Source organism: Anarhichas minor, unplaced genomic scaffold (assembly GCF_050575085.1).
Source record: "Anarhichas minor isolate MPS153535 unplaced genomic scaffold, ASM5057508v1 ptg000001l, whole genome shotgun sequence".
Lineage (NCBI taxonomy): Eukaryota > Metazoa > Chordata > Actinopteri > Perciformes > Anarhichadidae > Anarhichas > Anarhichas minor.
The window spans coordinates 2,790,084-2,803,212 of NW_027466447.1; the positions used below are offsets into that span (position 1 = coordinate 2,790,084).

Below are 13,129 nucleotides of genomic sequence, written 5' to 3' on the forward strand. Positions count from 1 at the left end.
ATAAAGTGCATTTCTCATTTACAGAGTTTTAAACTGAAGCGACAACAAAAAGTGGCAAAGTAAATTATCTCTGCAGTTGCTTCACATTAAGCAGTGGCACCTCATTTTAAATATTTCATTCGATTTAGTTCGATTTCCAGTTTTAGTGCAATTTCATTTTGCTGTGTAACAAAGCAAACGTGAAACATTGATTGGAATCTAGTGAAGGCCAAAGAAGGCATGAAACAAGAAAGACAGCTGCAGCAATTGCTCAGTTTGCATAGACATTTTAACACTACAGGGGGAGAAATGGATATTTCTAACTGTGACAAAGCAAGTTCATCAGAAAAAAGAGCCTCACCTCTGTAAGATGAAGTCAAAAACAAGAATGTAAAGGCAGCAGTAAAGTACAGTATCTTACTCCTCATTGCCTAAAATAGTCACATTCAGTATTTCCAATGTCACCCTGGAGTCTGAATCATGAGCATCATTTAATTAAGGGCCCAAGTTCTACGAATACTCAACTGTGAAGGTGTAGGTTAGTGCTTGGGTTGGTTAGAATCTACTTCGATCTACTGGATTTTCCGCTTTTGACCCAGTCCCAAAAGAGAGGTAAAGTAAACTGTGATGGATAAATATGATTACAGTTAAATTACTAAGTCAGCTTTGAGGCATGTTTATATGAGAGTGCAAAAGATTGAATCAATTTGCACTGGATAGTTTATATGTAAATGATTTAATACCACTGAATCCTAAACCGTCATGTTACCTCAACAATGTACTGTTATGTAGCTTTCCAAAAACACTTTTTCACTTCATCAACATATTTCATTTTTAACAAACTTCAGCACACACTTTTTGAATAGGCTCATCTCTTTCAGTAACATTGTATAAGTGGCACACTGACCTCTTTTTCTTCACATTCCAGATTCTCACCGTTTGTGTGATGATGTCGGTCCCACTTTCCTCTCTTCATTTGTCTCATTTTTCACTTCGCTCAACCATCATTGCGTCATTAAAAATACCAATCAAATATGTAAATGCACTTCAGCTTAGAGGGGTACATACACTGAATAAAATATGTAATTAAATATGCTTTGTTAGCTGATTAACATACCTCACTCTGTACAGTAAGGGACACAATGTGTTTTAATTATCAGTTTTCTAATGGCTTCAGCTAAAGCCTTCAATAGAAAACAAACCTAATGTCTGGCTTGTATAAAATTATTTTTACCTTGTCCCTGCAATATCATTGTTTGGCGTTTGACAGGAAGTGACCCTATTTTACTAAGCCGTGTATTCACTCAGAATCTTTCTTTTTAAATACTCCTCCCAGACTTGAGCCACTAAATTACCACCAAAAAAAGATTTTTGAAGCATTTTGCCACTTCATTGTGCTCACTACAATGACCTGGTGAACAATGACTCACCTGACAGCAATTATTTTAGATCACTTTTTGTACTGAATAGCTTTAACTTGCTTTGTCAAGCTCCTCTGAAAATAGTCATATTTCATAGTCCACGTGATATCCTTCTAGGGGTGTTGTGATATACCGGAACATATTGATGATGACCGTGTTATTTAAAAAATGAAATATGGATATCATGTTAATAATACACATATGAAAATATGGACTCACAACTATTTTGAGTGTAATTAAAAAGAGACAAATCACACAGTAAACAAAAATAAAGATGAATTTAATTGATAGCATTATTATTTTCAAATTTTCTGTAGATAATCCGATAATATAGTTATTGTGAATTCTTTTGGCATGGCTGATAGTGAAAAGCGTGACAGCCTTATATCCTTCCAACTTATTAAACTTGTCACTGTTATGTTTTGTTTTGCTTTTCTTTCTGCATGATGCACTAAGCCACCTCAGGACTTTATTCTTTGTGCATCTCTCATTAATCTAACTTTTGGTTTGTCTACTGCAGGGGCCTCAAGGACCTCAGGGACCAGTGGGCTTCTCTGGACCAAAAGGCCCCCCTGTAAGTAATTGTCCTTCCTGTACAGTGTTCGCACTTCATAGATCAATGTAGTGTAAAAACAACAGTGAGGCTGTATGTTCTGCCGCTAGTTCCTGGTGTTCAGTGTCTATTCTCCTCTTCCTACTGTTTCAGTGGCAAATTAGCCTCATTTGCAAACATTATCAGTCAGAATTGATTCAATTTGAAGAGTTCAGGGGTGCAGTAATACATAGCAATATCCCTAATTCTGTGCGGGGATCATTAGTCTAACTGTTACTGAAGCAGAACCCATTTTCTCACTCCCCAGACAAGGGGTAATTTCCACCTATCGATTCAGCTTAGATACATAGCTGACTCTGAGCCGTCAGCGAATGATGTTGTTCCTTTCAACAGAACCTGTTATTTTTTCATTAGTGTTCTAGTAGTCTAACTATGACTTTACTGTCTGAAAAATATGTTTATATCATATATTGTGCTTACAAAGCATTTACACAATTCTGCAATAATAAGACATCATTGCTTGGAAAACATCCCTTCTATTTCAGCAATAGGGCCAATGTCATAGTGCCATCATTCACTTAAGATGTGTATGTCATTGTGATGTATGTACTTGGTTTCCTACTAAGTGTGTGTCTTGATTTCTAACAGGGACCACCTGGAAAGGACGGGCTGCCCGGACACCCTGGTCAGCGTGGTGAGACGGTGAGTCCTAAAGATCCTGTTTGAGCTTTCACTCACCTGTGTGGCTCCTGTTTGGCTCAGCCTCTAACGTCCTGCTGAGTGTACAAACTGAAGACCTCACATCGACCTGGAAACACAATACAACATCATTTCTCACACTTGGACAGATTTGGTATATTTCCACTGCAAAAGCAAATGCAAGAGTGTGACAGCAACGTTTAATCAGGAGTATCCTCTCAGTGCTCAGGCTCATCTTGTTTTAATCCTGCAAAAATGACTTTTGTTGTGTTAATGGCTGGTACTCAGTTGCTTATTGCCTTTAAGGGTAAAGTTGCCAACGAGAGCTTTTTAGCTCTCCATCTTCTAATTACCTTTCGATTGAAGGACGGATCTGATCCTCCCAATCAGTGGGCTGCACTTCAATTGAATCTCCCCACTCTTCCTCCTCCAAATCTTATCTCGATTGCCCTTGTATGCAGGTGATTACAATCAGTGATACAACATCTCAGTGGGATGCCAAAGGAGCAGACATGTCTCTTAAAGCAGAACTCTAAAAACCCCTGCGAACATTTTCTGCGAGTCTGTCTGCTTGTCTTGTCTCTATTTACACATGTAGACACACACACACACACACACACACACACACACACACACACACACACACACACACACACACACTCTTCATTCTGTCTGAGTAAATCCAGATGGCTCAGACTCCTATCTCATAGAGATGGACTTGAGGGAGCTGGGGAACCATCCCTCCCTGATGCAGTTCCTATCTTGTTATATTTTTGAAGTTTACAAATATGCAATGGAAGGATGCTGAAGACAGATTGTCCAGTTGCAACAAGGTGTCCTTGTGTTGCATTGCCTGCTCTGAAATAATTGAGCAATAATAGTGTAGCTGAAGTATAACAAAAACCAGCAGAATTGAAATGTGTTGCATCAGCACTGAATGATGGTTCATGTAGTTTTTTTTTTTTCAAAATGCAGATGAGCTTAATGAGAAATGGCTATACTAAATCTGAACTGAAGATGTATTGATGCGTAGATGGTGTATCCCATGGGACATAAGATTTATGTGACAACAAACAAAAACAAAGCAAACTTTGATTTGATCTAGTTGCAATCCCTGCTCTCAACTTCGATTCGTCCGTACTTGGTATGCATCAGTGCACCTTGGTTTGACGAGGCTCAGGGGCCAATAAATTCTACTAAAAGCTTGACAGATCATCGCCTCTATCGTTAAAGCTTCCCTTTCCGCCTGCCTCTTTCCTATAGATAATGTAATATGCCACACATGAGTGCTTCCCTTTGCCTTTGCCTTTGCTGCTATTCAAGCTACAACGATAGAGTCTTCATCAAGGTGTTTATGGCTGTGGATCTACGTGCTGATGAACATACTCCACAAGCATCCAATATGAGAATAGATCACAGCAATAAAGATGCTTATAGGCAGCCATTCACTGCAACAGAACTTGCATTTGAGGAAGTGCAAATAAAGATTTGAATCGCTGTCTCTGAATCAAGGTTGATGCTGTGACAGCATGGCCTGAGGGTTTCCGTTGAATAATACATCACCATAAATCACAACACAGTGATCAATAGGCCTGGAGTCATAAGTCGTTCAGGATCGTTCTTCTAAGAGCTTGGATTTGAAAACTTTGTTTGGTTGTAGGATAATAAGTTGCAATTGAAATTATTTCGAAATGCAATACCTCAGTGAATATAGGTTGTGTATGGAGTTTGATGACTGAGGGATTCAAAGATCAAATGGAAATCAGCAGAAAATTGAAAGTCAAAGTAGAAAAGTCAGTGTGGGCACCCGACACTCTAACCTTGGAGTTTGATATGTTTGCTTTATGCTAATCACTCCCTGGCACTAGTTGAGTCTTACTGTTTCATTCATGACATTCTATCTTAAAGCATTACATATTCATATGTCTGGGAAGAAAGAAACTCCGATATAGATGGCAGATATGTCTCAATTATGAAATATATGTTCAAGATACCAGACATTTTTTATCTTCATACTATACTACTATACTACTATACTATGTACTTGGAAGAAGACTTAAGCCAATGCAGATTGGATTGTTACTCTCCCCGGGAGACAGAAGTTCATCTGATTCGTGCTGCAGTTTTGGAGTCGATTCTTGAGATGTTGAACTTCTGTCTTTTTTTGCTTTTCCTGTTCGGCTGTTTGAATCCGCTTAAGCATCTCCATAGGGAATGCTGCAATGCAAATCAACCGCATACTGTGAATGTAAACTTGTGCAACAAAAAATGCATGGCAAAGTGGTTTGGATTTATGCAGGGCACAGCAAAATTAAGCAATTGCTTATTTATATATTTTCATCAGGTAACGTTGTTTTTTTTTTTCTTACTCAGATTTGTAAATTTGTAAAGCTGCATGCAGTTGTTGACAGCTATGAAGCAGGGAAACTCCAAAACACATTGGCAGAATGATAACGCCATCGGCCTATGAGCTGCCAGATGCCTAATTACACATTCAGCAGAGTTAGAGCAACATTATCATCCCATTGGAGTCAGGTGTCTTGCTACAGTAAAAATCTAAAGTAAGCTCAATATTCCCTGGCATTTCAGCTCTGGTTTGGCTCATCAACTCTCATAGAAACTTGTAGGGGTCTTTTGATGTTAGACACACTACTTTATTCACCAGGGGCCTCATTACAGAAAAATATCCTAACTGCTCGTCCTATCTTAACTTCGACCTCTCGAGATGGACAAGCCATATTTTGAATGGCTCTCATTTGCTTGCTAACTTGCCATCATGGACAAAAAAAAGTACAGATAGCTTTGGTGACCTCTGTGATGATACATGAGATGCAAGGCTGTGATGTTGAAGACAAATCTGCAACCTCAGTCTGGAAGTCAACCCTCACAAAATACTTTTGTTATCTGTACAAGCACTAGCAGAGCCTCCTTGTCTATCAAATTCAAAAGTCATTGTCCTGGCGGTTGCGATACATAGCCTTTCAATCATTCGATTTTGGTGTTCATGTGTTTTCCAGTTGCATTGCATTGCCATACAGACCTAATATCAGTGCTGGTGTTATTTTTGAATTCATTAGTTAGGACAGTTCTGTAATAGCTAAATGCTAAATTTTCCCAAAATGCAGTTAGGAAACATGTTTTTATTATATTAAAAAATCCCAAATGACATCCTAAACTGAGAGAAGATTGGATTTCGGACTCAAGCTACATCCACACTAAAACTAAACTAATAGTTTTCGTTTATAACCGGGGTTTTAAAACATCAAATGAGTTTCCATTTTCTAAATGATTTCCGCCCATACTAGCCGCCTGAAAACAAATATCACATGACTATTCACGTACACTGGGCATGCGGGTGCTGGTGTAAACAGGAAGTAGATTGGTTGCTTAGTTACAGAAAATACATCAAAATATTATAGTAGTCTTTAATAATAAAAGGCCGTGCTTGATACTCTTCCTCTACTCTAATCTTCCTCTATGTACTCAAACAGAAAGATTTCTGTTTGAGTTTTATTTTTCAAATTTAGTTGCAAGGCTGCCGGTCTTGCTCTATCTCTCTCACACACACATCAAATGTACTTTAAAATTAACTCTTACAAATACAAGTTTACTAGATTACAGGTCAATACATTTGGTCAACACACGTGTCTTACTCGTTTACTCGTTTGTCTGTTTTTGTCCCTGTTGCACTGGAGAGCAATTAATGCTTTTGTTTGTTTACAGTTTCTGTGTGGATTTCACAATAGATGTGCAGACTAAAATAAGCATCAATAAGAAAAGGAAAGTCTTGTGTCCATCATCCTCCTCAAAGCCGCAAACCGTGACTGAAAACGTCCGCTCCGTAGGGCTGATAACGGCGCTCGCTAAGTGCTTAAATAACAGCTGCTTCCTCCGCATGTCGGCAGTGGTAGTAAAATGAAATGCAGAATTGAACTGCACAACATCTGTTAGTATAGACAACAAGGTCAGCAATGCCTGTAATCCGTTATCCATGTTGAAACAAATCACTGGTAGTGGATCGATAATCAAGGCTGATGAGTTTTCAAACTTACCCGGCTTTCGGTTGCGTTTCTAAGCTCCTTTGTTTTCGGTGCTCTAAAACTTCATAGTAGTGTGGATGCTCAGTGCAAACATAACACAATAATTGCCTTTTAAAATGGAAATAGAGTAGTGTGGATGTAGCCTTAGGAAGTTTGTTTAATGTGGCCCCAGCTACTTATTTGCTTTGGCTCCTTATCAGTTGGTGCTGTGCAGGTTGTGTACAATTGGTTTGCAAGACCAGCTACATGAAAAGCAATGGGATTCATAATTACAATGACATATCAAGTGACCTTCGTCTGCTTTGCGTCCCTCTGTTGCCTGTCGGCTTCGTCAATCCTAATTGCAACTGCCAAACTCTGAGGTCATGTGATACTTCATCTGGTGGTGCAATGATAGAAAAGACCAGAGAGATAGATACCGCATTAATGAATCTAGCATTTCTGGCAAGATATTAGAAATATATAGTGGAAGGTTCATTGTAATGTTTTTTCCAAATACTGTGTAAGGTACAGGATCAGCCCTGATATCCTGGTTTGAAACAATTCAGAGACCTTTGTTGCATGTCATCTCCCTGTCTGTTTCATGTTTATCTACTTTTCTACTTATCAGTAAAGGCTAAAAGCTATAATATATTTCCATGTAATATTAATGTATTCTCAATGAAGAGATCAAGGTATACAATATATCAAAAAACTGTGCCTACAGTAATTTACTAGTCAGCATTGTGATGTAATAGAATCAATCCTTGATATTGTGAATATAACCTGAAAACTCATTGTTCCTACATCAAGGTAATACAAAGCCAAAACCTTAATCCCGGTTTATCATCTGAAACATGTTCAATTGGAATCCCTTATGGCAGGGGTCTCAAACTCATTTTCACTCATTTTTTCATGGTCGCCCACAAAGGGCGACCATGATGAAAATATATATATATATATATATATATATATATATTTTTTTTTTCAAGCACATTTCTGTTATTATAACTTAAATCCTTTTAATTTAGGGTTAAGAAACCCACATTACTCTATCAAAGATCAAACTATTAAAGAAAATAGCAAAGACAAATATCAAACACAAGTTATTACAATAACTTTGTTCAAAGCTATCTGTATCTCATCATTTTGACTTTCTATTTCATAATTTTGACTTTCTATCTCAGAATTATGACTGTCTATCATAGTTATGACTTTCTATCTCATAATTTCGACTATGGAGATATTTTTATTATCAAGTCTAACTTTAAAAATTTTTATTTTTATTTATTTATTTTTTTAAACTTTTTTTTTTGTGGCGGATTCGCGGCCCACATAAAATGACGTGGCAGCCCGGATTCGGCCCGCGGGCCGGGAGTTTGAGACCCCTGCCTTATGGTTTCTCTACCTGGGTTTTGATAGATAAGCTGTGTTTTATTGTTATTATAAACCGTATGAATAAGACTTTGTAATGTTTTTTCTTCAGGGTTTCCAAGGAAAAACTGGTCCACCAGGCCCAGGAGGGGTTGTCGGGCCCCAGGTAAGAGCAATTAATTATTAAAAGAATAGATTTATTATTAAAGAACACATTTTTTAATGTGACATCTGGAGGGTATTGAAATAGCCCTCCATAAAAGCTTATCGTTTGGGAATAAGGCAATACAGCATGTAGTAAGTTTGCAAAAATAACAGCTATTCAAAGCAATGCTAAAATATAAATGTATATCGATGTAAAGCAAGCAATGTGTCAGTGGTATTGTGGAGCCCCTTCTTCAATGATTAGTATCTTTATTATTAGAAAAAGAAATAGTCTAGACAACTAAGCGATAATGGATCTGTTTATAACAGCTGTCATTTTGGAAATAGATACTTTTTTTATTTGGATTTTGGACAGCAACTGACTAATGGCCTAAAGTATTGATGTACATCATCAATGAAATAGGCCTTGAATAACTGTATTCTCCATATTGTATCATTGCTATGTTGAACTGATATCAAACTGTGTGATTGCACCTTAGGGACCTACTGGAGAGACTGGTCCTGTTGGTGAGAGAGGCCACCCTGGACCCCCTGGCCCACCTGGTGAGCAGGGTCTTCCAGGGGCTGCTGGCAAGGAGGGAGCGAAGGTATGTGTCCAGTATACTGTACTGAAGGGGAGAGAAGTACTCCTTACGATTAGTCTTCTCATTTGTTTTGTATAGTAATAATGCAAGAGATGGCCCCATTGCTCCCCTTCTCTTCTATGGTAACAGATATTGTATACATAGTGAGCTTATATTTCCTGATTGGCTTTATTATATTTGTGTTAGTTATACTGAAGAGATGAAGCCAGTGAGGTTGATAGAGAGATCAACAGTATAGAAGTGGGCATCAAATTTAACTTATGCAGCTGCAATTATAGTACATAATTTGATTTTGCAGATTTTTGCCAGCTGCCTTTACACAGTTATATTTCTAGAAGGCATGCAAGGCTCAAAAGACTACTGGAGTGCTTAGATAAAAGTGGGAGAGAGCAGAAATAAATCTATAGCAATTAATTCACCCAGAAACACACCCCAGCAAATACCAAAGTCTCACCATTACTATCTGCGCTATATGAGACTCTGGCAAATGACTGCTGAAGATACAGTAGTTGAGAATTGGGGGTAGATTCCCTCCCTGGCTCTCCCCGGCTGGCAATTGAGTGTCCATTAGGAGCAGACAGTAGCCATTTTGTAGAAGTATGGGCTGCTCCAAACCAAACCCCTGACTCCCAGGACTACTGAACGTCCCCTTCTCCCCATACCCTCCCTCACGCACCCATGTCTTCTGCTTTCATTTTCTTCCTGTCTTCGCCAAGCAGACAGTTTAATCAAGTTCGTCGGCTAACTCCAAACCCTCTGCCTCCCACAAGCCCATTTTCTTCCCCACTCCACTCAGGCCTGTGCATCACTATGCCAGGGACACTTTGCCGAGGTCTTGGCAGCAAAGCCCAAATCCTCTTATGCCTCTCAAGCCCACTCTTCTGTGTCTCCCTGTTTGCAGATAAAGTCAGCCTGCCAATACAAAAGAAAATCAAACAAAGCCAGAAGTAACTTTTTCTGAAGTCAAATGTTCTGGAGATACGGTTTACAAAATCAACCAGGAAGTAAATGAGGTTGCCCTGCAATTATTGGCACTAACTCTAAAAAGTTACTACAGTGTCTGAGGTAAGGGTTAGTGAAAAGGGAGAGCATGCAAACAGTTGTAAAAGCTAAAATTCTTTTTGCTTGGATATCTTTATTGTCCATCACTGTAGCAAGCACCTTGTCTGCTCATTTCAGTCATAAAAGATATTTATCTACTTGGTACGTGGAGTCACCTGATTTTTCAACTTTTGATTTGGGCTTTTTAGCCTTTAAGCTGTCTTCAATCTAAATTCAATCAGATAGCTCTCTCTTTGCAAACTGTGTAGTGTAAGTACTTTATTTCATACATAAATGCCAAACGTACCTGCATGTACACATTTCACCAGAGGGCTCGGAGGTGGAGGATGTTTCTTTAAATAGGATGGCCAAGCTGTAGCTGTCATGTGCTTTGCATCTTCAAACCAATACTACACAATGCCAACACCAATTCAACACCACTATGTGGATAACTGCATTTTAAATAAAAGAATAAGGTCATCGAAAGTCATCGAAAATATAAAAGATCCAAGCTCTTCATTGAATCTATAAAGTCTAGATTTGTGACTCTTTGTTCTCAGTCTGTTTCACTGCAAGGCCTCTTTGATGCCACAGCAATTACTGACGACTAAAGGCCCTTTCAGACAGACTCTGACACTGAGGGGCTCAACTGAAACTTACATTTATTATGTACTTTTCTAAGTATAAATTAATCTGCAACAGTCATATGAAAGGGTCAAAGGTTGAGCACTTGTTCAGTAGAGTAAAGCACATCATACACCAGTTTACTATATAAAACAGCTATATAACTAATAACTGAACTAATCCTGTGTAACAACCTGCCTTAGGAACCAGGCTAGCATTTTGATCTTTAAATGCTAATTTTACCTCGGTAGTCTGGCATCGCTTTCAATTTCCGCTCATTGTCTGGCAAGGCCTAGTTGGCATCATTATAGGTAGGCAGCAGAATAGATGACACCCTTCTTACACCTGATTGGACGAATGCGCCACTTGTTTGGCTCTTATTAATCTTTGCCTTTAACTTTAACGGCTTTAACAGCTGTTCTAGAAACACTGTCAGGTTCATCGCACAGTAAAACCATAATCAGTTTCTCAATACATTTGAGGTGAGCAACAGTCCATGCAGCATCAAGCTTCATTTTCTGCAACATTCTAATGGCTAGTTTGAATAGTCAGGTTTGGGAAGTTGATGAGAGACACTTCCTATAGTTTCTGGCAGACTTAATCGTTCCTTGAAAGACATTTTTTACTTTTTCCAGATCTTGAAGGGAAAAGTGAATATGCAAGATATAGTCTGGTTTGTGGGGCTGGTATTTTGGTCTTCTAGCAGGAAAGAAATGTTCTCTGCTGCTCAATAAAAAATATTGTTTAATTTACTTAATTTACACCCAAGGAATATGGCAAGTACACTGACGTACACTAAGTTTAACACAAACATGTGTGCTTGTGTGTATAGGGAGACCCTGGACCACAGGGATCCTCCGGTAAAGACGGTCCTCCCGGCCTTCGAGGTTTCCCTGGAGAAAGAGGTCTACCTGGCGCCACGGTAAGAGCTACACTCCACCTTCATCATAGCGTCCCTTTACATGTGTTTGCTAGTAGAAAGTGACAGAACATTGCTATATAACGAATGAACCAGCATCTATCTAGAGCCATTCACTTCACTAGAGACACCAGCCCTGGAATTCACTCTTAGCAATCAATCCGATGCAGAGGAAATCCAAAGCGACATCTTACAAATGAACAGGCGTGCCTCTGTATCGCTCCACCGCCACTGACACCACTGTTTTATCTGCTGCAATGCATCATGGAACCTCTATTATAAAACTAGGGAATGTTGGTAAGGGATCCATTTGCAAAATCTTTCCCTGGTGTAACTCAGGGACTTGAGTTGTTTTTCATATTTCAGTACCAGCATTTTTTGGGGGACAGCTAAGTTATTTGTTTTTCTCTGTATGCATTATTTACCTAATACATTATTAAGAGGGAATGTTAGCAATTAGACTGTGGTGGCTGGGAATGGATATGCTGTGGGGATAGAAAGTGTTGTGCTGCCTGTATCCTCAAGGTCAGTCAGACTCTGCAGGCCAGCAGCACTGCTGATTGTTTTCTGCCATTGTAATTTACTCCAGGACCCAGCCAGAGCCAACTGAGACTCATTACCCAGACAGCCATGTGCTCCTTTGTGGCCCACTAGGGACCTACACACACACACACACACGCACACACACATTATGGGCTTTGACAAATATACAAGACACACGCATACAACATATTATACACAACCTGGCATGTGCTAATTGAAACTCAGAATATTGGATGTGTAGATTGAGATAATTGTATACTCCCAAATGCACACACACAGTCGTGTTTACTCACGACTCATGTATCCGAATGATGAATGAATGCTATTTTTATGCTATAGATTTTTCTAACATGCATTATATTTTTGATCTGGGATTAATGCTGGTGGTCTGTAAGGATGAAATGTTATGATATTTCTTGGAGTATGAATCTGGGGTTAATAGCACTCAAAGCACATACAGTATCTAGTAGTGTCTGGCTGAAGCAAGAAACCAGTAAACAAAGGTAGACTGTCCAGGCTGGATTGGCGTGTGACAACGGAGGCGTTGAAATACAATGCTGTAGAGAGAAGGCATAGGCTAATGTAAAGTTACACAGTGTTTAACAGTTGTGTCAAGAAGGACCTAATGTGTTTTGTCCTTCTTTTCCTCAGGGCCCAGCAGGTCTGAAGGGAGGAGAAGGGCCCCAAGGTCCACCTGGTCCCGTTGTAAGTACACTGTTACCTGAGATCAAAGTGTCTTTCTTTCCACTCTGTAAATTTGATATGTGTTATTGCTTAGCATGAAGTATATTTCATGTTTTAGAGGCCTGCGTATGCCAAGTACCAGAGGGCAGTTTACATGTGACTTTTAATTTCCCTTGTCTAACTGCTAGGCCACCTTCATCATTGCTTTCATTTTGACATCACCACTATGGAAGCAGGGCACCTATTTATGTATTCCTTTTAACTACATTACATTACACTACTATTTGTTCCTTTTACTACAACGTATAACGTTTGGTGAGCAGTATTTTCTTTTTCAGCTCGGCAGCGCTGAACATACATGAATCTATAGTTCTGTCTTTGTGTAAATCCACTGTAGTGCCTTACTCAAAGACATCACAAACTGTAGCTAAAGATAAAAGAGAGTCTTACAGCAGGTGCTGAAGGTGAATATGAGCTGTGGAACTGCAGTAAAGGCAGACATGAGAGAAAATCAAACATAGTAA

The 13,129-nt window shown here is 39.1% G+C and overlaps 1 protein-coding gene across 1 annotated transcript in view; it reads left to right on the forward strand.

Moving 5' to 3' along the window:
* Window positions 1-13,129, forward strand: part of col11a1a (collagen, type XI, alpha 1a) — a 77,902-nt gene that overhangs the window by 40,942 nt on the left and 23,831 nt on the right. The window contains exons 36-41 of the mRNA XM_076095595.1: window positions 1,921-1,974; window positions 2,602-2,655; window positions 8,158-8,211; window positions 8,690-8,797; window positions 11,292-11,381; window positions 12,573-12,626. Coding sequence (XP_075951710.1) covers window positions 1,921-1,974; window positions 2,602-2,655; window positions 8,158-8,211; window positions 8,690-8,797; window positions 11,292-11,381; window positions 12,573-12,626 — 414 coding nt within the window. The remainder of the gene's footprint in view (window positions 1-1,920; window positions 1,975-2,601; window positions 2,656-8,157; window positions 8,212-8,689; window positions 8,798-11,291; window positions 11,382-12,572; window positions 12,627-13,129) is intronic.